Source organism: Pollicipes pollicipes, unplaced genomic scaffold (genome assembly GCF_011947565.3).
Source record: "Pollicipes pollicipes isolate AB1234 unplaced genomic scaffold, Ppol_2.1 Scaffold_6138;HRSCAF=7277_pilon_pilon_pilon, whole genome shotgun sequence".
Lineage (NCBI taxonomy): Eukaryota > Metazoa > Arthropoda > Thecostraca > Pollicipedomorpha > Pollicipedidae > Pollicipes > Pollicipes pollicipes.
Window position 1 is genome coordinate 15,058,018 of NW_023596818.1, and position 25,165 is coordinate 15,083,182.

The 25,165-nt window shown below is 48.9% G+C and overlaps 2 protein-coding genes across 11 annotated transcripts; one reads left to right on the forward strand and one right to left on the reverse strand.

The window, feature by feature from the left end:
* Window positions 1-858: 858 nt before the first annotated feature.
* LOC119105819 (dynein light chain roadblock-type 2) lies at window positions 859-6,456 on the reverse strand. Of its 4 annotated transcripts, none has more exons than XM_037229346.1 (5): window positions 6,366-6,456; window positions 2,756-2,805; window positions 2,396-2,474; window positions 1,932-2,099; window positions 859-1,255 (listed from the first exon to the last, which is right to left on the reverse strand). In XM_037229346.1, the coding sequence occupies exons 2-5, from the start codon at window positions 2,756-2,758 to the stop codon at window positions 1,212-1,214; spliced, it is 294 nt and encodes a 97-aa protein (XP_037085241.1). In that variant the 5' UTR covers window positions 2,759-2,805; window positions 6,366-6,456; the 3' UTR covers window positions 859-1,211. The 4 variants fall into 4 exon arrangements, with proteins under 4 accessions (XP_037085241.1, XP_037085242.1, XP_037085243.1 ...); XM_037229347.1 differs by lacking the exon at window positions 6,366-6,456 and adding an exon at window positions 6,150-6,168; XM_037229348.1 differs by lacking the exon at window positions 6,366-6,456 and adding an exon at window positions 6,074-6,091.
* A 205-nt stretch (window positions 6,457-6,661) lies between these two features.
* Window positions 6,662-10,953, forward strand: LOC119105818 (T-cell immunomodulatory protein). Of its 7 annotated transcripts, none has more exons than XM_037229338.1 (3): window positions 6,662-6,858; window positions 7,729-7,808; window positions 8,095-10,953. In XM_037229338.1, exon 3 carries the CDS (start codon window positions 8,119-8,121, stop codon window positions 9,886-9,888), a length of 1,770 nt encoding a protein of 589 aa, XP_037085233.1. In that variant the 5' UTR covers window positions 6,662-6,858; window positions 7,729-7,808; window positions 8,095-8,118; the 3' UTR covers window positions 9,889-10,953. The 7 variants fall into 7 exon arrangements, with proteins under 7 accessions (XP_037085233.1, XP_037085235.1, XP_037085232.1 ...); XM_037229340.1 differs by having other exon boundaries at window positions 7,729-7,790; XM_037229337.1 differs by lacking the exon at window positions 7,729-7,808.
* The last annotated feature ends 14,212 nt before the right edge of the window (window positions 10,954-25,165 follow it).

A 25,165-nucleotide genomic window follows, 5' to 3' on the forward strand; every position in this document is an offset into this window, starting at 1 on the left:
CTGTGAAATCAAATCTCAAGTGCTTGATAGTGGAAGAGTATTTTGTCTTCCTGCAAGATGCTAGTCATGTCCACCCTCCTCGTGTTTAACTCCGCCAGCGGGGCGCCTCCGGGTGAGGGCCCGCCCTCCGTTACCCGCCACCTCCCGCCTGCGGCCTCTCACGGCCGGGGGCGACGTGTTCTGTGCATGAGCCGCTTCAAGGCATTATTCGGCAACATTCCACTGGGGTGTTAACACTATAATACAAATAACATATACTCGTTACCGGCATTTTATTGGGACCGCCACGAATCGGTGATGAAAAGGCAGGCGTCAGAACGTCATGCACGAACTGCCCCGGAAGCTACCCGAGCGTCCGTGGCTGCTCAGGCGGTGCCGCACGTGGTGCAACGTAGGCCTTACTCCGGAAAACGTTAATTCCGTAAAATTTCTTCTGACCTCCAAGGCCACATGACGGATTGGAACGGATGCACAGATCGCTTATCGCCAGGTGCATTGAACGCGTGCGAATGTTTTGCATGTAGCGTCGTATGTGCATTGCCAGGCCGGATAAACATCTATTCTCCTTCCGTCTCAGTTCATTCATTGCTGGGTACAGCGCAATCCTAGACAACACAGAAAGCGAGCGGCCCTTTTTCCCACAATCTTCCAATGGCCTTCGACCACTGTGTAGCAAACGTGAACTTTGCGCAGCACTAGAACGTGCATCGAGCACCTACGGGCTCTATCTTGCGTCCCTGAAGTCCCAGCTGACAGCCTCGTTTACCGAGTCCAGTGCCGACACATTCCATGTTATCTTCTTTTCAAAGCGGCTTCTCAGCCGTCCTCTCCACCCTAACACGATAATACAGATGAAAATCCAAACCGCGCACAATAATTTATTTCCGATACACGTCTACATTGCATTGTTGAGATGAAAAATTTGCTCGCAGATCATCCACAACCATGAAAGGTCATGTCCGGGTACAGGAGAGCACCCGAGGTGGCTTCGAGCAGCAGCTTTCCGTCCAGACGCCCGACAAAATAGCCCAGGCCAGCAGGCCGCACACAGCGCTGCCGTCTACAATAGATGGAATGTGCGACCGCACGACGCCCAAGGCATCAATAAATAACTATAGCGATCGTGTCCCCACTGGTGATGATCCTCGGTGGAGCGGCAACGTCAGCTGCCTCCGTGCGGACCTCCATGGTGACGATCAGCCTTTCGTCGTCTACTCGTTTGGGTTTTGTATCACTATCAGAAGATATTCCTTATCTGAAAAAGGCATAATTCGTGTATGTTACGCTGTGTGCCCATTACAGATTCCCGCCGGTGATCTCACTCACACCCCGAGTTGTGTTCGACTCGAGCTGAATCATGAATTGTGGCTCACAGCGCATAAGGCCACGAGCCAGGTCTGAATCAGATCTTTAACTTCGCAAGCCGCGTGAGTCATAAGCCACATGATTCAACGTAGGGGACGAGTCTGAATTGAGCTGAATAAAAAAAAAATGGAACGGTTATGAGTCATGAGCTGAATCGGATCCCAGCATGCTGAGTCGGTCCTGAGCCGACTTTAAAAAAGCGCATAACGCGAGGGTAGTAATACCGACACCCTACACATCCTCGCTACGCCCACACTTATCAGAATGGGACACTCTGGGTTGAAAACCAAACGGAACCAAGCGCAAGCCGGACGACACGGTATTTTCACGAGTGTGCGTATATAGCAAGCTGCCGTTGCGCATGGTTGTTATCATTGCGCCCCATACAATTAGGACTGCCACCACCGCATCAAGTGATGAGACAGCGCGTTCGAAGTGGCTTTCTGCACGTCTCCAGCCTGGCCGGTCTCCGGCTGCCCTGCCTCTGGGCTGCGCACTCCGACCAAGAGCATAAGCCGCACGAGCAGCGCCACCTGACGGGCGGCTCCCTGCCCGCGTGCACGTACCGGGCGCCACCATGATCTCGTGCTTCTTGGAGCGGATGCGCAGGAAGGTGAGGTCGTTGGTGGGGTCCAGGTCGCGCACGGTCGAGCGTGCCTTGTCGTTCAGCTGGCTGATGAGGCCCGAGTACTGCACCGTCAGCGAGTTCTCCATCGTGCTTCGGATCGGGATGCCTGTAGAGAGCGCGAGTGCAGGAAGGAGATTGTGGTAAATGAGAACAGAAAACACCAGTTGCGTGAACGAAGCTTGGCAATGCCCTGGTAGACGTAGAAGCTTTGAAGGTCATTTAAATGCACGAATAATCCGCATGATGAGTTGCGATACATGGAAGCAATGCGTGGCGGAATACGTCTTATTCATGATCGAAAACAACCCATAAAGCGTCGTATCCACATCAATTTCAAAAATATTCTTTATCACGTCATGTCTAAACAACTGATGAATGTTGCACTTCACTGACTGAACCTACCCTCCGAGTTGACGATGATCGTTCCAATAACACCCTTGTGCGACTGGATGCGTTTCAGCGTCTCTTCCACTTCGGCCGCCTGAAATACGCCCAAGCAATGTCACGTGCTAGCAAGCGGACAGCTTGCTTGTATCTAGGCGAATGGCACACGAGTGCACGGAACCACTGAGTCATCGGTATGCTTACCTCACGCACGTGACAAGTGACTTATATCAAAGGCATAGAAACACCGCGTTGGGCAAACAAGTAAGCTGCAACCTAACACAAACTACGGACAGGCGGTGGTATGACAATGTCACGTTCGTTTAGGTTTGCAGCCGGTAAGGACACGTCCACCCGACCATCCGCAAGATAACTCACCATTGCAAGTTATCGAATCGTTCGGCCGGAGCAGGGCACGTTGGGTGCAACTGAAATAAAGTTTGACAAATGTTTACAACGCAGCTGAAAAAGCCGACAAAAAGTGTGTACGGCCTTTCAAAATACGTAAGGTACAATACTAAAAAGAAGCGCGCGCACCCAAGACTGTCGGCAAAATCTCATGAATTTCACATCATCTGCGATCCCTTAGTTGGCACCGTATCCCTGAAATATGACACGCAAGTATAACCGCCTTCATCTGATACGGTACGCGTTTGGAGTTTGTTTTCCCCTCAAGCGGAGCATATTAAACGTGACTTTTGGTTTAACTGTTCCCCAGCTCCGGTAAAAGCATAAATTACTTGCCACCCTCTTCATTTTCTCTGTCATTTTCATATCACCCCATCAAAGTTCCTAAAAACCGTCAGCAAATGCCACAATGGTTTTAGAAGACGCTAGTATCGCGACCCCCAATCACTATGTCACCAGCCCTGTGGCACCATCAGCTCTCCCAGCCAGCTACTGCCAACAGCAGACGGGACAACCGACGCGTTGTCAGAACGCTTTGCGTTCATGACCAATGCAGAATAAGTCACACTTAGTTTAACCTAATTATTTGCTGTTTGTGTGTTTGTTTTGTTTGTACGCTGAGCTGGCGGGATGTTACATCCACGACAATGATGAAAACTAGGCAGGAATCAAGTAAGAAACGCCGAACTAGTTTGCACTAAAAGCAAATCAAATCTTCGACACGCAAACGACAGTGTTTGAGGACTTGCAGTCGCAGACAGCGACCCGGCACCACGGGCAGAGAAGCAATGCAGAATGACCCCATCCTCACCCTCATTCAGCAGCCTTGGCTAACAAAACGGACCGTTTTCTTTCTCGAAGTATGCATACCCGCTTCACGCACTTGTACACGTACACATACACATACACGTACATGTAAACACATATTGTACACTTACATGCATATTGTACACTTACACACATACTGTGAAAGTACATATTGTGAAAGTACCATAAGCATACCGGTGCGCAAAATACGTAACAGCGTGCACCCAACGCTAAACCATCGCCGATCGGCCTGGTAATCTTATTAAGTGTCAGGTAGAGCCCCGCCCTGCCTCAGTGCCAGGGTACTGCTAGTGAATTCTCTGCTCGTATGGCAGGGTCACAATGGTTAACAAGTTTCCAGATTTAACTAATGCAAATAAATGAGACATAAAATGCTAAATCACAGATGAAACCCACCAATGGGCATGTGTTGAGTTATCAGCCTTCCTCAGCTGCATCAATTTGACCTTGCCCCACCCCATTAAAACGTCACTGGATGGTGCTCCTCCCCAGCTTTTACGGTCAATAGCACCCCTAGAAGCTGAGCAGCCCTCCAATCACAACTGACCTGCACTAAGATGGTGTGGGATCCATGTGACCAGTGAATTGTGCCCCTGAGCACTGAGCTTTTCTCATGAATGCCCCTAGAATGCCCCATGAAGCACTCCACTGCTGGAGATTGCCTAATCACTGATAGAGATAACTGAAGTTAGCAATCTGGCAATGTCACTGGGAGAGGGCATGGGCCCTGAAATACCAATTGTTCACAAAACACTACAGTTCTCTTATGATTAGCACCCAGAAGAACCACCAAGCTTACTAATCAGTAGTGTGTCCCCAGACCCAGTGGCCCAGAAATATGGCACTGGCACTGTAGAAATGCTGTTCTGCCCCATGAAAGGAATTTGACCACCCTGGAGTAGCATGGAATAATCAGACTTGGGTATCCAGAAGTCAGGGTAGCCCCATGCCCTGATTTGTGTGCCTGGGTAACCACATTCATGATCTCAGAAGCCAAGCTGGTGTTTTGGGATAAAAACTGACCCCTGGTTCCCCTACTGTTGATACCAGTTCTGAGAGACTGTTGTAGCAATGGGACAGTGTGGTCAAAAAGTGACAAGCATTGGGCAGCAGCTTTTTGTTATGTGATACAGTGAATGAAATCTGAGTGACCCTAGAAGGCAGTGGCTATTGCTCATGCACATCAGTAAGCCAGGTACAACCAGGCCCTGTTCACAGTGGGGACAAATATTGCAGATGCAATGGTAAGGAAGGTGCTTGAGTGAGGAACTAAAGGTACCAACAAAGATTAAGGCAGCAAATCCCATTTAAATTTTATTCCACACATGGAGGGCAGGGTTTTCATGGAGAGAAACCAAAGAAAAATAAATGGAGCTTGGAGAGCACATTGTTACACTCCAGTGTGCTTGCAAAACATGTGTTGCTTCTAAAATACTTCAAAACATTAACACCTGCTATCATAGTGCACCTCATGACAAACCATGCAGTAATCTTTGCTCTCCACCTTTTTTTTAGGTGGTGATGAAATATATATATTACTGTTTTGAAACGTTATGCCCAACATTGCACAACTGTAAATCAGAGTCTGGCTTTCAACCAGTTACCTCTGAGTAGCTTAAGAATAGGAGGTAAAAATGATGTATAATACAGTTGTGATTTATGGACAGCCCTTATGACCAACAACCACCAAACCTGACATACCATCAAGAAAGCACAGCACCAGGAGCATCCACCAGGAGCACATTCAGCATGTTAAATAACATAGAAAAACTAGCTCAATCATGACTCCTAGCCCCTCTCTCCATTTCAGGCAAGCAAAGCATAAGGATTCCTTTTAGGGAATATACATAACAGGTGGTCATAACTGGCCCCTACAGTAATCTAACATCCCCACAAGCAATACCGGTCAGCTTTCTTTGCACACATCCCTGCTTTACATTACCTACTTTCAGCCAGACTGAAAGTAGGTGTAACATGAGTAACATAAATGTTACTCCGGATATGTGAGCATGTTATACATGGCATAGCAGGAACATCTCAATAATGGTTTCATTACATGTAAACCACATATCCCATAAACCACATATCCAAACCCTTTGGTGCTTTTTGAGTTTGGTGCTTCATCACGACCAATTTCAACTCACAGAGCCATCTTTCAAGGAATTATAATTGTGTGAGGATTATTTCAAGCAAGGAAGTTCCAAAACATTTCTCACATGAAACAAATGTATTACGTTGTGTTGGGAATGTGTCTACACCACCATGACCTTCAGCCTCTATGGCTATCTTAATTATGACAGGTCCTGACACTCTGCAAACCCATTCAACTGATGGCACTGACCATGCTCCTTTGTGCATGATCATAATCTCCATAATCAATGGGATGTTTTATTCATATTGATTTGGTAAGGTGCATGCAAACCATGTGTCATCTGATGGCAGTGTTGTAGTTTCCTTAACATTTCGGGGGTGGGCTCCAGTCTGCCAAATTCCATCAAAAAGTGGGCAAAATCTGGGGAAAACCCAGTTTGTTCACATATTTCGGGCGCAGACTGTGTCACTCTTCACTCTTCAGCCTCCCGCCCTCCTTCCAACTCATTTTGCAGCACTCCGCCCATAGGGTGTGCCAGGTCAACAGACTCGACACACCCCCTGGGAAAAATGCAGAGGACTGCAGGCAACTTCGAAAAAAATTGAACCAAACGCGCAAAATCCAAATTCGTACGACCCAATCTCACAACAAATCGAGCACCTGTATGTGTTTTCAAAACAAGCAAAATTAACACCGACTAATAAGACGTAGACCGATATGCAAACTGGATTTGTCACAATTAGGCCACAGATGACTCAGTATTTAGTATTGGGAAAAATTTCTTCGTCGTTGTGCTCAAGTCAAACTAAATACACTTAAAGTCACTGCCAGGTTTCGTATTTGTTGTCAAACACATCATGTATCTTTGTTTGAAGCTTTAACAGATATTCATTCAGGTTTTGACCTCTCACAGCGTGAAACATACGGCTGAAAGATCTGGGCATTTTTTAGCCACAAGCCTTAAAGTACGAAGTAGTGCTTAGTTCTGGGCGAGGACAAGCTTCCGATATCAGCGCAGCGGAGGTTAACGTAGTGCATTGCTCAGTGTTGCCATGCACATTCAAAGGGCTGGGGTCTTTGGACGAAGTGGGTCGTCAAGGAGGTGAAGGCGGCGTCGTTCGTCACTTTTGTGTTGTGTGAAAAGTGAGCATTGGTAAGGCTGCCTCGCATCGTCGTATCGCCATCTCACAGAACACATGAAATGTAAATCATGGTCATGTCTTTTGAAATTGGGCCAATGTTTATGTACGACATGAATTTGGAGTGGTGCCTTCTCGAGACCTATGCAAGTGCTCGGTAGTCAGTGGCCAGGGGGCGGAGCCCCCAACCTTCTCATAACTCACTATTGACCCTATGAGTGCAGTGACTGTATTCAGCGCAATGTTAGCTGAGTCAGAGGTGCACCTGTAGATGCCTGTACTGACTTCAAAAAGAGATGTGATGGATCACACCTTTTCTTTGTATATGTTGTGATGCTGATGTAATTAAAGTTCATGATTGTAAATTTTTTAATGAAGGCTGATGCTGAGCTTTTCCATTGGTATTGTTTCATTGGTATAATTCCATTGGTTCATTGTATGTTCAGTTATCAGGGACTGGTGGGTTGCTGTTAGTGGATGACAGTTTGCACAGCATGATGACTGTTGTGCAAAAGCTCAGACACATAATTGTTTGATGCTGGTGCTTTATTGAGGGCTACTTTTCATGTTGAAATTTGAGTGATGAGGCAAATTAGATATGCATGCTAAACCTATTGGTACCTACATAATCTAAATTAGGAACTTTTGCAGTTGGGACATAATGTTTCTATTTGGCAAAAACCTCAGCAATTGCTGAGTAAACATCAGTTACTTTGCTCACAGTTTCATCCACTTGTTAAGTTAAAGAAATTGATCAAGAGACTGCATGTTATGATGTGGCAGCAGATTATTATTCATAGCCAGCTTTCTGATAGACAAACTGGTTTTCATCACAAGCATTTTTTGCAACTGCAAGCTGTTGACTTCTATGGCCATCTTTTCAGGCTGTCAAGATGATAAACTTGGAAATGCCCTATGCACCCTCACAATAGTACTGACTACACAGGTGCAGTCTGATAACTGGGTGGGTTGGAAATTTAGTTATATGATATTAGTTTACTCATATTTTCCAAATATTACACCATTTGTTGACTGATATGGTAGCCTTTTTGCCCATGTTGTGCAATTGTATACTTGTTCCAACATAAAAAGTTCAGGCCTGTTTAGTATGCTACCCAGCTAGGGTTCTGCTCCAAGTCACATTGAATATGCATCCCTTCACTCTACCTGTATTTCACTCATATTTAGCCAAGACTTGCCAATGTGTCACCCTGCCAGTTTTGACCGCAACACCTCTCTAACCTTTTCAGCAGCTACGTTTTCTAGGCTCCGCGATGCTGTTGCCTCTGACCGCCACGCTGCTGCTGGTGGCGCCACCGGCGGCTCGGGCCAGCGACATCAGCCGTGAGGTGCTCGGCTCATTCCGCAACTTTCTGCCGGCCGCGTTCGGCGACTACAACGGCGACAAGCAGACGGACCTGTTCGTGCTGGACCCGGACCGACACGGGCTCGAAATCGCGCTCATGTTCCACGCGAACACGCCGATGCTGCGGCGGCGCAACCTGCGCTGCGTCTACGGCAACCTGACCCTGCAGTCGCTGGTGCCGAGCGACTTCGACGGTGACGGTGCCATGGACCTTCTGGTGGTGGCGAAGGAGGCGACGGCGGGCGGGCCGCACGACCTGCTGGCGTTCGTGCTGTGGGGCGACACGCGCCACCTGCCGTGCGGCTACAACATCTCGATCGAGCTGCGCGGTCAGCCCCTGGCCGTTGACTACGACGGCGACATGGTGACCGACCTGTTCGGCCAAAGTCGCAACGGGTCGCGCGTCTTCTGGGTGTTCGGACGTGACCGGACCGTGAGGCGCGTGGTGCTGGACCACGCGGACGCGGCACCGCTGCGGCTGCCGCACGCCAGCGCCTTCGTCGACGTGACGGGCGACCTGGCTGCGGACCTGGTGGTGGCCACGGAGGCCGGCTTCGAGGAGTGGGAGCACGGCGACGCCGGCTGGGCGCTGCGCCGCTCGCTGCCGCTGCCGCCGGGCGTGGTCGCCGCCGGCCAGTCGGCCTTCTTCGACGTCGACTCGGACGGCCGGCTGGAGCACCTGGTGCCCGTGTGCTTCGACGCGCCCTGCGCCAACAGCTCGGTGCTGGTGGCGCGCGCCGACGGCGGCTGGGCGCGCCTCCTGCTCGAGGCTGAGGACCCCGTGCACGGCCGCTGGGGCTTCGTCGCGCCCGCCGATGACGTGTACCGCGAGGTCATCACGCCCCGCGTCGGTGACTTCAACCTGGACGGCTACCCGGACCTGCTCATGAGCCTTGAGCGCAAGGACGGCGAGGTGACGCTGCGCCGCTCCTTCCTACTCCGCAACGTGCCGTGTGCGGAGAAGCCGGCGTGCGGCTTCTCGCGCGGTTTCCGCGCCGAGTGGGACACGTTCGCCGGCTACCCGGACTCGCCGGCGGCGGCGTTCTACGACCTGAGCGACGACGGTCTGCTGGACGCGTTCGTCGTGCACCGCGTGGACGGCCAGTACACTGTGTCGGCAGTGCGCAACAGCCCCGACTACGACGCCCTCTTCCTCAAGGTGATCGTGCTCGACGGCGGCTGCTTCAACAACTGCAGCTTCGGCATCCACATCCCGTACGGCACCAACAAGCCGGGGCCGGCGATGCTTGGTCGGATGACGCTGATTGACGGCAGCATCTGGTCATTCGCCGCGGCGCAGCTCTCGCTGAGCGGCCACCATGCGCTGCAGCTGCCCTACACGGTGCTGGGGCTCGGCCGCAGCCCCAACTTCGTTGACGACCTCAAGATCGGTGTTCCGCGCGTGTCGCACGCGCCCGGCCCTCTGACACAGCAGTGGACGCAGCTGATCCCCAACTCTCAGCTGATCGTGGTGCCGCACCCCCCGGCCCAGCCATCGCGCTGGGTCAACAAGCTGTACGTGACGCCCGGCCAGACCATCATGGCGACGCTGGCGGCGCTGCTCGGCACGCTCGCCGTCACGCTGGTCATTATCGGCCTGCTCCACTGGCGCGAGCGGCGTCAGGACCGCCGCGAGCGCATGCAGGAGGCGCACCGCTTCAACTTTGATGCCATGTGAGCCGTCGGCGCCCGTGGGAACGCACTGATGCCCCGCGCGCCATCGGCGCCGGTGGGGAACTCACGCCTGTGAGCCGCTACCGCGCCGTGACACCCGCCTGATGCCGCGTGGGGTACCGCCGCGCTCTGAGAGGGGCACGGCTCCGTGTGGCGCTCGGCACGCCATGGGCGTGACGTCACGCCACGTGAGCCACCGTGCTGCTGTGGAGCATGTGCTGAGCGCAGGTCGGGCCCGCGTGGGAGGCGGTCGGGTGCCGTGTGAGCGGACGGAGCTGCGTCAGGCGCCGTGGCGTCAGCTAGCGTCCCGCTCGGAGATGTGGACACCATGGGTGTGTGCCGGTCTCGGCTGATGGAAGCGACCCCGTGTGCACCGTCTCTGCTCGCCGGGCCTGGCGTTCTCTTTGACATCGCCGGTGGTGCTGAGAGCGGCTTGAAACCAGGCGTGTGGCACCCTGTGTGCTGACCCCAGGGTCCTGACATCGGACAGGCATCCGCCTTAGTATGCGGTGTGGCTCTGTGTGATGTTGGGCGCCTATACCATATTTCCACTTCCAGTGGGGGGGGGGGGGGGGGATGGGGCATCGGATATGCTGTGCTGCTGCCGTCTGAGGACCCAGTTAACCCACACGGGAAATATATCAAGACGTCGTTTAACTGAGGCAACCGCCCCGCGCATGCTGCGTATGTGCCGAATGCTAGTGATGCGGGATTGGGGCTACTGGTTGAAATGCTAACCCCCCCCCCCCCCGTCCGCACGAAAGTGTCGTTTTGAGATAGGCTATATATCTAGTCCACTATTTATTCATGAATAAGTGAAATGCCGTGGGTGTATTATTGAACTGTAACTGGAGGGATTGGCGTACCAGTGGGCAGCGATGAATGCAGATGATGTTGTGCTCAAAAAAAGCTGGAACTGCGTGGTCCGTTGACTATATCCTACAGAACTTTGGGCTTTAATGACTTCCGTGCGTGGTCTTCAGTCCCTCGAGCTTAGTCGTCGCTCCATGAGATGAGCACCACCCAGCAATCAGACTGAGCATGTGATTTGTTAAATAAACAAGATTGAACCGCGCACGTGGTATCACTTTTACCACACGATTGTCCGCAGCGATCGGTTGTGTTACATTTATAAAGCAAAGCATGTCCGGGGGACTCGGTGAGAGGAATCTTGAAATATCCGGTTTGTGTTTATTGAGTGCAGGTGTTCATAACCTACTGCGAGGTGACTTATGACTATGAGGTGACTTATGTATGTTATGTTATCTTGATCAACTTATGCATCTTATGGGGTGCCGGTAGTGTAGTGGTTAATGCATCTGCGCGAACCAGTACGCGTCTGGGAAACCAGAGGTACGGGGTTCGATTCCCCACGGTGCCCGCCTTTCCTGCCAGGGTGAGAGGCGGCGACGCCATAGAGCCTCAGCAGCTGAGAGCGTCGTAAAGCCCCAATGACACCACATTATGCATCTTAACCCGCGACGAGTTTCGCAGCACAGTTTTTCTATACGGTTTGTCGAAGATCCAAAAGGTCCTCATCCCCCTTCGACCTTTTTTCTCCGCTTGTGGCACTGCGAGACCGTGAATGAAGTAGCAGGCGTAGAATTACGTGGCGACATATTGTTGGCTAGCTTCCTTATAGTTAATTTATGTAGTGATATTCCTTTGCAAGAGACCATTGACATTTGTATCAGAGCCATGTCTTCGACAGCCACTGAAGTGATCGGAATAACCATGAACCAGGAATAACCAGTGGGAACTAAGAACCAAAACTGATAACCCGGCAGATGCCTGACCGCTAGTAGGTAGCTATCGGTGACAGGCGCCTCAGTAGTTGTGAACTATCCCCAACGCGCAAAAACAACCACCCAAACCATGCGACCACAGGGTACTTCTAAGCGAAAGGGCACTGAGTGACCTGCCCAGACGACAAGCATATAGCAGTCTGCACAACAGAGAACGGCTACGGGAATACCCGCTGCGGTCAGCTAATGGCGGCTACTGGAGAGACCGTCAGGTTTAAACTAGTGGTCAGATCAGTATACAATGTTTCACAAAGCGTCAAGAGAGGGCGTTCAGTACCGCGCTGCGAGGGGTAGCGGTAACGCAGGAGCGGGTAGGTGGCAGTAGGTGCGAGCGCCTGAGCTATCGCTCGGTGGGGAAGCTGAGAAACGGCCGGGGTTAGTGATATTTGGAAAAGATGGATCTTATTACTATCGTGATGCACGGAAAAAGCAAACCGTAGCACCCCATCCAGTGCTGAACTAGTTCCCTCGGATATGGCAAGCAACTGTAACACATTTAACGCACTCTTAAGCTGTTTGTGTCGATAATTAACGATGTCAGGATCGTACCTATCTTGTATTTCTTTAAGATTTCAAAACAAAGCTCTTCCTTATGACTATAAGTAGGCATCTTAGGTGGGTACGCCTTTTGCCGTAACTGCCATGTCTTGTCCGCACTGCACAATCAAATCATTTGGCTTGAACTGTTCATTTCAGCTATAAGGACGGGCGAAGCAAAGTAGATAGGTACATAATGTATCTTCCGTCTTCCGATTCCACCAAACTAAATATAGGTGAAATGACGAGCACAGCCGAAGGAGGGTCCGAGTTCAGGCCCTCCTCTTAGTACAACCACAACTGGCTGCAATATGTCGAACTTTTCAGGCCAGGTGCCATGTCTTTAAGGCATGGCCTAGGTTAACTTAAACGTGACTTCGTGGCCATGGAAGTCGGGTCACATGGAGCAATCAGCTCAATTGAAGCTATGTTCAGCATCTGGCTATCCAGTGAGTTGTAAGATGTGTCTGTGCTTCTGGGATGCTAAAAAAAACCGTTGCCTTTGCCGTGAATTTTCGACTGCTGCTGTATATTAGCATCTTTTAGTATCTGCTGTACATTACTGCCTTTTCGTCAGCTAGGGTGTACTGCATGGATGTGCCCTGTGAGATACCAAGCCAAACTTGCCTGCATGAGTAGCACGACTTTAAGTTAATAACCGCAGTAAATGCAAGCGCTATCGTGCCATGATAAGTTACACAGGCGCCGTTAAAATGTCGGGAGAGAGAGAGAGAGAGAGAGAGAGAGAGAGAGAGAGAGAGAGAGAGAGAGAGAGAGAGAGAGAGAGAGAGGAGAGAGAGAGAGAGAGAGAGAGAGAGAGAGAGAGAGAGAGAGAGAGAGAGAGAGAGCAAGAGAGAGAGAGAGAGGGGAGAGAGAGACGGTTTATTAAGAAAAGCATGACTTCGAGTATCAACCTATATAGCACACGTGCACAATATACATATGAAGTAGGATGCTACTTAGTTGATAACATATGTGTTTATAAGAGTGGTCATATGGGGAATACTTGATTTGCGTAGTCGCACACCACAGCAAAACGTTTGGAGTGTGCTTGCGCTCCTGGTATTTCTGCCGGAGATCGCCACTCGCTGCTTCGGAAGCAGATCTCTATGCATGGGAGAACGCCTGCATTTGTTTTCCTAGCCTTAGGCATAGCTTCTCTCTTTTGTCAGCGAGGGCTTCCATGCCAAGCGTTGCAAGATGTGCGAGTACTTTTCCGAATGGCTGAAGATGATTTTCAAGGCTTTCTTCTGCACTTTCTCAAGGTATTGCGCCTGCTTGGCGGTGAGTTCCGCATGAAAACCGGTGCACAATATTCTAGCAATGGCCAGATGTAAGTAACATACGCGCAAACAAGCTGTTCCTGTGATGGATGGTGCTTCTTCAGTATGTATAACATATATAGAGCTTTCGGTGCTTCGGTTGACATCTCATCCACATGTGCTTGCCATGACATGTCATTTGATATTGTTGCACCTAAAAGCCTAGTTTTGATGGCAGTTCTCAGGCTTTTTCCTTGAATCATGCTGTCCGGTAGTGCTGATGGTTTTTGGCTCTGAAAAAGTGCATGACTTGACACCTGTCAGTGTTCAGCATTATCTTGTTTGCCGTTGCCCAATCATTCATCTTGTCAGTGTGGTCTTGCAACTTGCAGTGGCGATCTACTTGGTCAATTCGACACGCCTGGTATATGGTAAGGTCGTCTACCTACTTCAGTCGGTTGTCAATATCAGCAGCGGCACCGTTAACCATAGCCAGGAAAGCAACCGGGCCAACTAAGGTGCCTTGTGGAGTGCCGCATGTTATGGTTCTCCAACGACTCATGGTTCCATCTGGCATCTTGACCCGCTGTTGTCGGCCCTGCAAGAATGAGCATAGCCACTTTGCATACCCGGAGTTAAATCCCAATGCAAGCGTGTTCTGGATAACTGTTGTGTGATCAATCAGGCCAAATCCCTTCTTAAAATCGTACATAACCATAGCAAATAATTTGTCTGCTTCGTCTAACTCCGTCAGCAGATCAGGCAACATCCTAATTAAATAATGTGATATTGAGGCACCTTTCATATTTCCGTATTGGCGCTTAGCTATGCTTGGTTTTATATCCACCAGAATTTGCGGAACAATAATTTTCCCCAAAACCTTGCTAAAAGTTGGTGTGAGGCTTAGCGGTCGCAGATCTCCTGGCAACTTGGGCGATGTTTTCTTTGGCACAGGGGTGATTGTTGCTCTCCTCCACACCGATGGCACGCACCCTTCATGCAATGACCGATTGAAAATATGAGGAGGTGGTACGGCCAGTTCCACAGAAAATTCCTTTAGTAGCCGCATTGGAAGTTGTCGAGTGGGCACAGCCATATTTTCTCTCAACTGCGATAGCTGAAAGGCAACTTGTTACGGCTGCATCTCAACAGGAATGTTATCAGCAGGCAGATAGCAGGGAAGCTCTTCTGTGCGCAGCGGTCCATACGTTGTGCATATTTCTGCCAAAAACCGATTTACTAATTCCGCTTTTGATTTATCGTCATTGGGTCCCGCAAGATCAAGGCTCCATGGTTTTGGTTTCCGGTTGGTTAAGCTGGCTACTTGTCTGTACCAACACTCTCTTCGGTCAGAAGCAATTCTTTGGATTCGTTTCCTCTACCATGCCGTTTTTGCAGCTGTAATTTCTAGGCCTACTTTGGCTCTAAGTTTTTGTAGTCTGTCCATTTGATGACGACTGTACGCCCTATTGCGTTTGCCTATCAGTTCTTTGAGGCGCTTTGTTATCCACAGCGGCTCACTTGTCTTGCATTTGTATTTAATTTCAGGGAAGTGCTCCTCATAAGCATTTTTAAGTAGCAGTTCTAGTCGAGCAGCAGCTTGGTCTATATCATTTATTGCTATTATATCTTGCCAATGCTGGCAGCAAATCCATCTGCCAAAACTTCTGATGGATGAGTCCTTCAAAGGCCGTACAAAGCAATAGCCTTGAGATTATTCTACTTGTTTTGCAGCCAACCATACGATAGTTTTGTGGTCTGTCGTGCCAATGGGTAATAGGTTGAGTGGTGCGCTTGGAGAATCAAAATCAGTCAATATCTTGTCCAGTACGGCTGAACCTCTTGTGAGTTCCGCAACCATATGCAATGGATCCAGTTGACGCGCTTACAATTCTGCATCAAAAGTTCTGTTAAGGTCTCCTACCAAGGCAGTTCTTGCTCTGGGCCTTGAGGATCGAAGATGATCAAGTGTTTCCAGAAGGTGGTAAGATAACATTTTCCGGCGACAGGCTGATGCATCAGGAGGGAGGTAAACTCCAGCTATAATGATCCTGTCGGGTTGCAAAGGTGAATGATGTTCCAGCGAACTTCCAGCTCGTCCGGAACTTCAATTTTAGGCTCCGTGTATGGTAAGTTATTTTTCATGCATATGGCGACTCCTCCACACTTACTTTTGTTGACCGCCAATAAGTTTCTGTCACGTCGTAGCACTTCATATCCGGCTTGGAAAATTTGGTTATCATGGACCGTCTGGCCTAAATGGGTTTCTGTGATTATTTATACACCTATATTATACGTGTGCGACATTATGCCAAGTTCAACTTGCTTAGTGGTTGTGCAAAGTCCATTTACGTTGGCTGTGAGAAAACCTAGATTTCCGGAAGGCTTGGAATCAAATGATTTATTCTCATGAAACTGATCAGAACCAGAGATCAACTTATCGCCTAGTGTAGAAAAGCCAAGCACTTGGCAGATGACATGCTGCGATACGTTTCTGGCGCCTTCAAACGTGTAAAAGATACTTGTCTTGTTCAGGCATCCAAAAACGCAGGACATTAGTCTTGGCCGCATATCTATGAATCCTACTCCGTGGGTAGCACACAGCTGGGTGAGATCACTGTTGACGGGTTTTGCTGTTTCATAAACCATAATGCCAGCGTCCCTTCTCTCTTCCAGCGAGCAAATGAAGACTCGTTTGATATTTGTCAATGGCTGTGCACGGTTGACAGTGCTGTTTATGCTCTCCAGAACATAATCTGCACTATGATTCAGCACATCGTCGGCCCAATATGGACCACAACGTCTACTTCCTTCGCTTTATTTCTTTCTACCGCGCTCTTTAAACTCTCATCAAGTTCATCACTCGTCGTTGTAATAAAAGATGCGTTTTTGTCGAAAATAAACTCTTACATGGCCGCTGCTTTGATCCGGCTTACGTTTCTTCCGCCGATCAGAATTGCTCCACATGCTCGCATCTTCGGTTCTTTTTCTTTCTCTCCACTCTGGTCCATGCATCACCCCCATTTGCGTTTCCTACAGCGTCTGCCACCTTTTCTCCTGCACTAACCCTCTTTACGTTCAGTCGATGCCCTTTATTGTCTTCTTCTCCATAAGTACCTCGAGTGAGTTGGCTGCTTGGTACCGCTTCTTCAGCGACTGGGCTACCGGTCCTTTCCTTCTTGCATGTTCTTGTGTCCCCCTCGTTTTTTCCACCTTCGTTTTCCTTTCATTCGAGTTCCAAGGCAGAGATCGCTTCTGGTTTTCTTGCAACGTACGGTTCATTCCCGCGCTTTGGTGTACTTGCATTGCCTAAATTCATCCTTGCATGTTTTGCCTGTATTTCAGCATCTAGCTTACTCCCAGCAGCTACCATGGCGGCTCCGCATAAAACTCCCAGTTCATGAATGGTTTTTGTTTGGTCTTCACAATTTCTTTATTGCCGTTTCAGAAAGTCAAGATCGTCGTCAATTTGTTTTACAGCAAACTGAATGTCTTTCAGTCCTGCGTCTTGGCCATCAACCATCTTTTTTTCCTGCCTGCATGTCTTTAAACACGATGACCATTTCGGCTAACTGCATTGGCAGACAGTTTATCATTTCTTCTTGGCTGTGGACTTGGTTTTGCAGCAGTTCAAGTTGGCTGCGCAATTCCATCGTTTCCATTATGGCCATCCTTTTAAGGCTTGCAATTAACTTAATTGGCCTATCTTAAAAAACGAAGTGACAACGCTGCGACGGCACGTTTTCTAAGTAAATTTTGATCAGTCTTCCCTGGCTAAAAAGGTAGTAGCCTTTCCGTCCAATTTCACAACACTCACCGTTTTGTAGTCTTCAAAGCCAGTCCAAATATTAAACAGCAATGCCATATCCAGCGGCCACTAAGCTAAAATTCATTCTTGCACAATATTAAACCAAAATAGCATTACCTGAGTACAAAAAAAAACACTAATAGAACTGCCTTAAACACAGAGCCACCCAAAGCTCAACCGTCAGCTAAATTTCTGTCATAACGATGCAGAATTAGTAAATTAGTTTTTTTGCACAACTATGCACAAATCTGAGGCATCTTAGAAGCTCAGGAGGGTCTTTGACCGGTTCTAGGACCTCTTACAAGTGAGTCTAAAAAACGCCCCCTGCCTTCAGCGAAGCTATATCATATCTGGCTGCCGCAGCTTTGCGTATTATAAGTGATCGGATATAACGCGACATTTTAAGCACCCGACATTCAGATGGCCACACGTCAACTGAATGGCGTGTATCTTTCCATTCAGCTGGTGGCTCAAGCCCTAAACTTACAGAGTAAAGTGGGTCAAATCTGGGGATAAACAATTGCTTTTGTTTCTGGGGTAGGTTTTGACCATTTACCCCGCTCGGCCCCCATCTCCGGCTTGCCTTGCGAAACTAAATCCACGAAGAAGGCGGGTATCTGTACGATCCGCAGCGAGGAGGACGGGGATCTACACGGACCCACCGTGAGGGGAACGGGTACCTGCACGGACCCACCGTGAGGAGAACGGGTACCTGCAGGGACCCACCGTGAGGAGAACGGGTACCTGCAGGGACCCATCGCGAGGAGGACGGGTGCCTACACAAACCCACCGCGTGGAGGACGGGTACCTGCACGGACCCACCGTGAGAGGAACGGGTACCTGCACGGACCCACCGCGAGGAGGACGGGTGCCTACACAAACCCACCGCGAGGAGGACGGGTACTTGCACGGACCCACCGCGAGGAGGACGGATGCCTACACGGATCCACTGCGAGGAGGACGGGCACTTACTTGAGACCCCACTTTTCAGCCTGCCGACCCGCCAATTTCTGACTAGCAAAAATCCCGCAGGCTTTTGGCTGGGTTATGGGCCAGATTTGGCAGGCTTTTTAGGTCGAGCATTTAGTAGGCAAAGTAATGTAATTTTTGCCATTCTTTAAGTTTTAAAATCTTCCAAAAACCAGGGTGTGCTGCTAAACACCAGCTATCCAGCTTCCCAATTATCCAACCATCAGGATTTCCCCAAAATACTGTAAGAGTTGCAGCTGCCAGAGTGACAACAGTTTCTGGTCCTAAAACCTGTTATATTTCCCTCTGTCAGAGTTGTGGCAAATGTGGGAGCAAGAAGGGGCCCTGGGGAGGAGAGCCCTAGCTTTTCAATCTCAGAATAGCTCTGTGCAATCTGTGTATGCTGTGTTCATGGCCTTCTTGCCTGTCAGACTTGCACATTTCTTTCAAATAGTGTTCCTCTTATTGACATCGAAACGAGATGTGGTTAGTTTCATGGCCGTAAAAATGATGAGATGGATGAGATACAGGTCAGAAATCAGGTGCTGGCACAACCAGAATGGTGTCGCCAGTGTGAGTCGGTCAGCGGATAATCGATCCTCTAGACAATGTCTACGAACCTTCACAGCCACTGATCGAATGAAGAATAAGGATATGCCCATTTACATTTCAGGTCATTATACTTGGTTCATGCTGACGAATTCTGGTACTTACAGCTTTTCATGAATATGATTTTATATACACTACTTGTTTTGAAAATGGCTTCTATAAAAACGTCAGTTAATCAAGTTCATCCAACAGAGTCTGTGTTTCCGGTTTGGTTTATGTACGCCAAACTTAAATCACCTTAGTCAAAACGGATATTATGAAACGAGTGCCAACATGTATCAGTCCAAGCTGGGTCAGGTGCCGCCGTCATTGTACGCGTTACGGCACATGCTCTCTGGTCTTGTTACTAAGATGCTTTCATGGCAGCTTGCGGTCACCTGTTTGTGGCTGCTAAGGATTTATGGGGCTGGAGAGGAACTTCCGCGACTGCGACAAATAAGAAAATGTTTCTTGGCAAGCGCAAAGCGAGGTGGAGAAACAATAATTTCAGTGAATTTAAGGTAATTGTAGTGAAGCAACATTTCTAGATTTGCACGCCTTGTGCTAACCAGCCTTGAAGGAAAGCTTATGTTAAAAGTGCCAAAAGTGGATATTTGAACCATATATGTAAGGTTATATATATGCACGCGAATAAAATGATAAAATTTACATCACCACGCTTTCCACGTTCCGTTCTGCAAAGTATGGCAGATGTCTGTAAGATCTCATAGTTCCAAGGTTGTATCGAATACCGAAATTTGGAAAGGTTCTGGGATGGTTAAGGTGCAGTGCTTCCGCTCATATGTAGGAACTTTACGGTTATGGGAGCAAAATCACGATGTAGTCGACAAGACATAAACCACACATAAACCACAACAAATTGCATCAACGCCAAGGAACACTCACCACCGGGGGTGAAGTTTCATATTGTTAGGTCACCTTAGCCCTCACAGCTCCGAGACAAAAACCGGAAAAAGACTTAGCCATTTTCCCTGCTCAGCCTCTCAAACTATTTTGACAGATTGTGCCCCTGAATGACACCTTGCTGAGTCTTGAAAATCCAGGCTGACAGGGGTCTCACACAAGACTCTGGTTCTTGCTGCCTGCATTGGCTCTCTAGACATCCACAATTACTCTAGACTGAAGATTGGTTCTTGCTGGATTCCGCTTAACCCTGAGCTGAATCTTGGTTCTTGCTGGATCTTAAAGGGGGCGTTCCATATTTGTATGGGATTTTGAACTGAAATAGCCATCTTGGAAATCACTAGGTGCGGTTTACAGCCCTGTTCCTCTGAAGATACAAGCCTTCCATTTTCTGAACTACATACCCGCGGCGATGTGCAGACTGTGTCGTTCAGTTCAAGCTATTTCAAGTTTACCCAGGCATCCATGGCGCTATAATACCGTCATTCTTCCATTTCATTGGCCATGTGGCGATGAAGGCCAAACAAATATCATTGCTGAGTCATTGAATTCCGGCGTCCGTGAGCACGATTTCTAGTTCTAACGGCCGTCTCAATGTTCTATCAGCTCTCACTATCAGTTCTATCAGCTCTCACTCAATGTTGTACGATGCACGATGATGCAATCAAACAATGACGTACTGAGGAGCATATTAACTACGTAAAGCAATTGTGTTGTCTGAAGAGGTCTTTTCTACTTAAAAGCATACTAATAGTTAAAAGCACGCTTATTTCACCACATCTGCCGTCTCGTCTATCTTGTCCCGTCCGTCCCCGTGCCCGACGGGGCGGCTTGTGGCGGGCGGCGGTGATCAGTCCGGCCGGGGTCACGGGGGCATCGCCTGCGGCGCCTCACGGAACGCCGGGGCGGACGCGGTGAGCGTGACGGAGTGTGGACTGGGGACGCGCGTTGATAAGGCCTGATTTGCGTTGGGTTATGTCCGTGAAGGCAGTACGAGTCTAACTGCCAACGGACTGTGTGGAGTTCGGGCGACGGCGTGAGGTGAAACACTTCATGATGCTTGCTTCAATATCATTCAATGTGGAATATTCTATTAAATGTAAATCCAGACTGGATATTGGTTCTTGTTGGATCTCCTGACATGTTGGGCTGGGTCTTGGTTTGTATTGAATCTTTCGGCATAATTCCAGGCTAGATATTGATTCTTGATGGTTCTCTTGGCTTCGTATCAGACTAAAAAATGGTTTCCGCTGCATTTTCCAGCTTATTTTCAGGCTAGATTTTCATTCTCGCTGGATATTTGACTCCACAGGTGGCTGGATCCTGTTCCGAACTGGGTCCCTCAGCCTAACACCAGACTGGTTCCTGTGTCGCCGCAACCTCAATACTCCCCTTGTCGCCAGTTTAATTCACTAGAATCCCGTATGGTGGCCTGAAACTTAGAAAAGTATCAATTCAAGTAGTGTGTCACCTAAAGTTGAGGAGTCACAGCACTTCAGAATTCGGATCCTGGATTAGGTGGATTCGGACTTGGATGCGGATGCAGATTCATATTCGGGATTCGAATAGATTCGCATGGATTAGAATCTTTGTATGGAATTTTAGAACTAATACAATGCAATACAAAACAGGGCAGGTGACTCAGCCGGAGGCAGAGCCATCATATATGCATACGAGTTGTGTTAAGTTCCTCTGGAGGAAATGTGAAGCTGGTTCTATGATTAATATATTTAATCACAGATTGAAATGGCGTGTTTCAGGATTTGGTGTGGCTTTATGCTTAAATGCCGATTTTCAGTGTTTCAATCTTTATGTTAGGATTGAAGGATCTGCGGGATACTAATCTTATGGAACTTATTCGAATCTTGCAGATCCGAATCCTCAGCTCCAATGCTGACTGAAAGCTTCGACCGATGGGGCAAATGTTTTCCATGATATGTCTGCCGCTCTACTGGAGAAGTACGAGTCAAAGGCTGCCGCTCTGCTGGAGAGGCACGGGACAAAGGCTGCCGCCACGCTGGAGAGGCACGGGTCAAAGGGTGCCGCTCTGCTGGAGAGGCACGGGACAAAGGCTGCCGCTCTGCTGGAGAGGCACGGGGCAAGGGCTGCCGCTCCGCTGGAGAGGCACGGGGCAAGGGCTGCCGCTCCGCTGGAGAGGCACGGGGCAAGGGCTGCCGCTCTGCTGGAGAGGCACGGGGCAAAGGCGCTGCTGAGGATAAAGATAACGTGCACAGTATGCAGACGTGCAGCGGGTCTGCCGCCGCGTGCAGCCGTAGCGGGTCGGTGCGGTGGTCCGTACACGACCACGTATCCTTGATTTGCGTGCCGTCAGTCAGCGGCCCACGGTGATTTATGCCATGTAATATGAGCTGCTCCAGTGGTGCCCATCAGTTCCACGGTCGCACCAAAACGAATTTTAGCACCGCTTAGCCCAAGGCTACAGAAGCCAGCCTGCACAGCTGCAACCATTTTGCTCAGTTTTCGACCCTTTTCCGTCGCTGAAGGCCAAAGTGGGATGAAAGGCGGTAACCATGACTAAAACAGACGCAAGTAATGTCGTTGAATAGCATTTTTTAAGTATCTAACCGGCGCGTCGTACGCCAATCTTTGTATCGCACACCCTTCGCATTTGCGCAAATATTTGCGCACAAATATGTGTATGCTCAAACCATAGCATTCGCTGTGTACGTTTCTTGGTGCGCCTTCGCATTGGCCATGTGTAATTTTAGCTCCGCATTCATATATGACGGACTATTCATGGACGCGAAATTTGGCGGTAGAATTCGTTCGCATACCACCGTTCTGTGTATCGGACGTCTTGATAATCACAATCATGCAGGTCGCATATGCTCAGGAGCACACTTTGTGTAGGTGCCTTTGCATTTTCCACGCAGTTACAGAATGCTGCATATGCATATTCCCGTTCCATGGAGAGCAAATTTGTATTCACCTGAGTGCCCAAGCATTGGAGGGATGAAATCAGAGAATTCACCTCGGTCGATGGACGTCCATTCGATGCCGCTCCATTTGTAGCAGCATGCCACAAGCCTAGCGCTGCCCACTCCCCAGAGCCGCCAGTGTTGGCGGATGGCTTTAAGAGGTTGGGGAAGGAGAAAACGTATTTTTTTCTTTTCTTTCCATGAAACAGCTCAGGATTGATGATAGATTCTTCCAAAAATCGCAGTGACCGTTTCTGCTGCCCCCCCCCCCCCCCTCCTGCTCTGCTCTGCTTATCAGCTGCAAAACCAGCCAACAGCGAAACCATGGCCGCTGCAAGTGGTGACTCGGCTATGCCCATGCCACGCCTAAACCCACTTGCTTTCGTTTATGGGACGGACGCTCTAAACAACTAATCCAGACACCCGCCATCGCTGAGGACCCTGCGGTAATTTTTGGGTCGCCTATGGCTTCAATCGCAGCTTTTCACGGGTACCTTGTTCTTGCTGTTGACCTGGAAGAGGTCCTCGCGTCTCTCACAGCGAACGTCAGGTGGCTGCCTCGGGATCCCGGCCGCTGGCCACTAACTGGTGAAGGTTGGGAGGTTGACATGACCTACCCCTAAAAACTTATTTTCCCCCGGATTTGTGGCACTTAGACTTGCGCCTTCGATGTTAAATAAGCTATTGATATATTGTGGATTCAACATTGTGTCCCGCGAGGGGAATGACTTCACCATTTCAAGCTCATGTGACCTATCATTTTGTGAAAAGCCTAGGATGGTGTGTTATTCAGAGAAAAAACTATGTTAGCAAATTTTGGTGAGAAACCAGCAATGCATGCCGCCGTTATTGATCGTATGTAAAACACTCACAGCTACGATTATGCGATGAACACACTTGTCACTGTTACGGAAAACATACGTTAGCTTTTATCTCGACCACCCTGTACTTTTAAAAGGTGCCGCATACTTAAGCCAATTATTCCTTATCTTAGTCCAGGTGTTGATATTTCAAAAAGCTTGATAGATATTTACAGACTGCTTAAGATATGAAGCAGTTAGTATGCCAAATCCATTACGTGCTTATGGGATCCAAGAGTTAAGATAATTATTATATATATATATATATATATATATATATATATATATATATATATATGGCCCCATACTCCCTTTTTGCTAAAATGCTTTGAGCAGGCTCAGAGGAGCAATGGCGACGGGCTCAAGTCATCATTGGGGGCTCAGGCACCCACATTAAGAATATAAAGTAACGCCCCTGAAACCAGCTTTAACCAGAGGAGTCCGGAAAGACACTGCGAGCTAGCCGCATAACCACATAACCAGCACGTGTAACGTGTTCGACTGGCACGGCGCCCATGATTTGTGATTATATGGAGAAGTAAGTCGACGCTTGCAGCCCTCATGTGTAACCATATTTTCTTTTCAAGAGGTTGAACCTGAAATGGGAACAATTTTATGTAACACTAACTGATTGAAAAGGGTAAACAAACTTCTTTTTCGGCAATCACGACAAAATATGAAAGCAGAGACGACTTTTTGTCGTTGTATCATATTCTTTTCACATCCTTGCAAAGTAACGGAATCCGCTCAAAGCACAAATACAGCTTGCTCACCATGTGACGCTATTGCCACAGGGTGGGCAGGTTGCATCATTTGAAAGGGGTTCACTCAGAGCTCAGCTAGCACAAGACGCGCACGTGCTCTCCAATATGGTGCCGCTGCAGATGCCACATAAGGCTATAGCTGCGTGCAGATATAAAATTCTTAGTCATATATTCAGCAGCAGGGACACAGCCAGAACCTTGGTCAGGGGGGGGGCGCAGGGTTGACAAGAGCCCCCTGACAGTGAAAACCCCTAAAAAAGTCGCCGGATATAGTCCGTTTGTTATTGAGACGTGGTTCTCTTATACACACGCACACACACACACACACACACACACACACACACACACACACACACCACACACACACACACACACACACACACACACAACACACACACACACACACACACACACACACACACACACACACACACACACACACACACACACACACACACACACACACACACACACACACACACACACACCACACACACACACACACACACACACACACACACACACACACACACACACACACACACACACATCTATAGACATGCATATCTATGAAGATTGCATGGCATAACTCGCCCGGCGCTTCATTCTATATTGGTCAAGTAGACTTTTTATAACCGATAGAACTCAGCAACTTTGTCAAGGCATTTGTTTTACTAGTCGACTTACAAAATAATGAACGTACTCAGGGAAACATGGGACGGATTATGCGTTTTCGACCCACTCCATTCAGCACTACTGAGACCCCTTATTTCTTGCCGGTAAAGGGCGCCCTGAGTGTAGCACTACGGACACATTTCTGCTCCC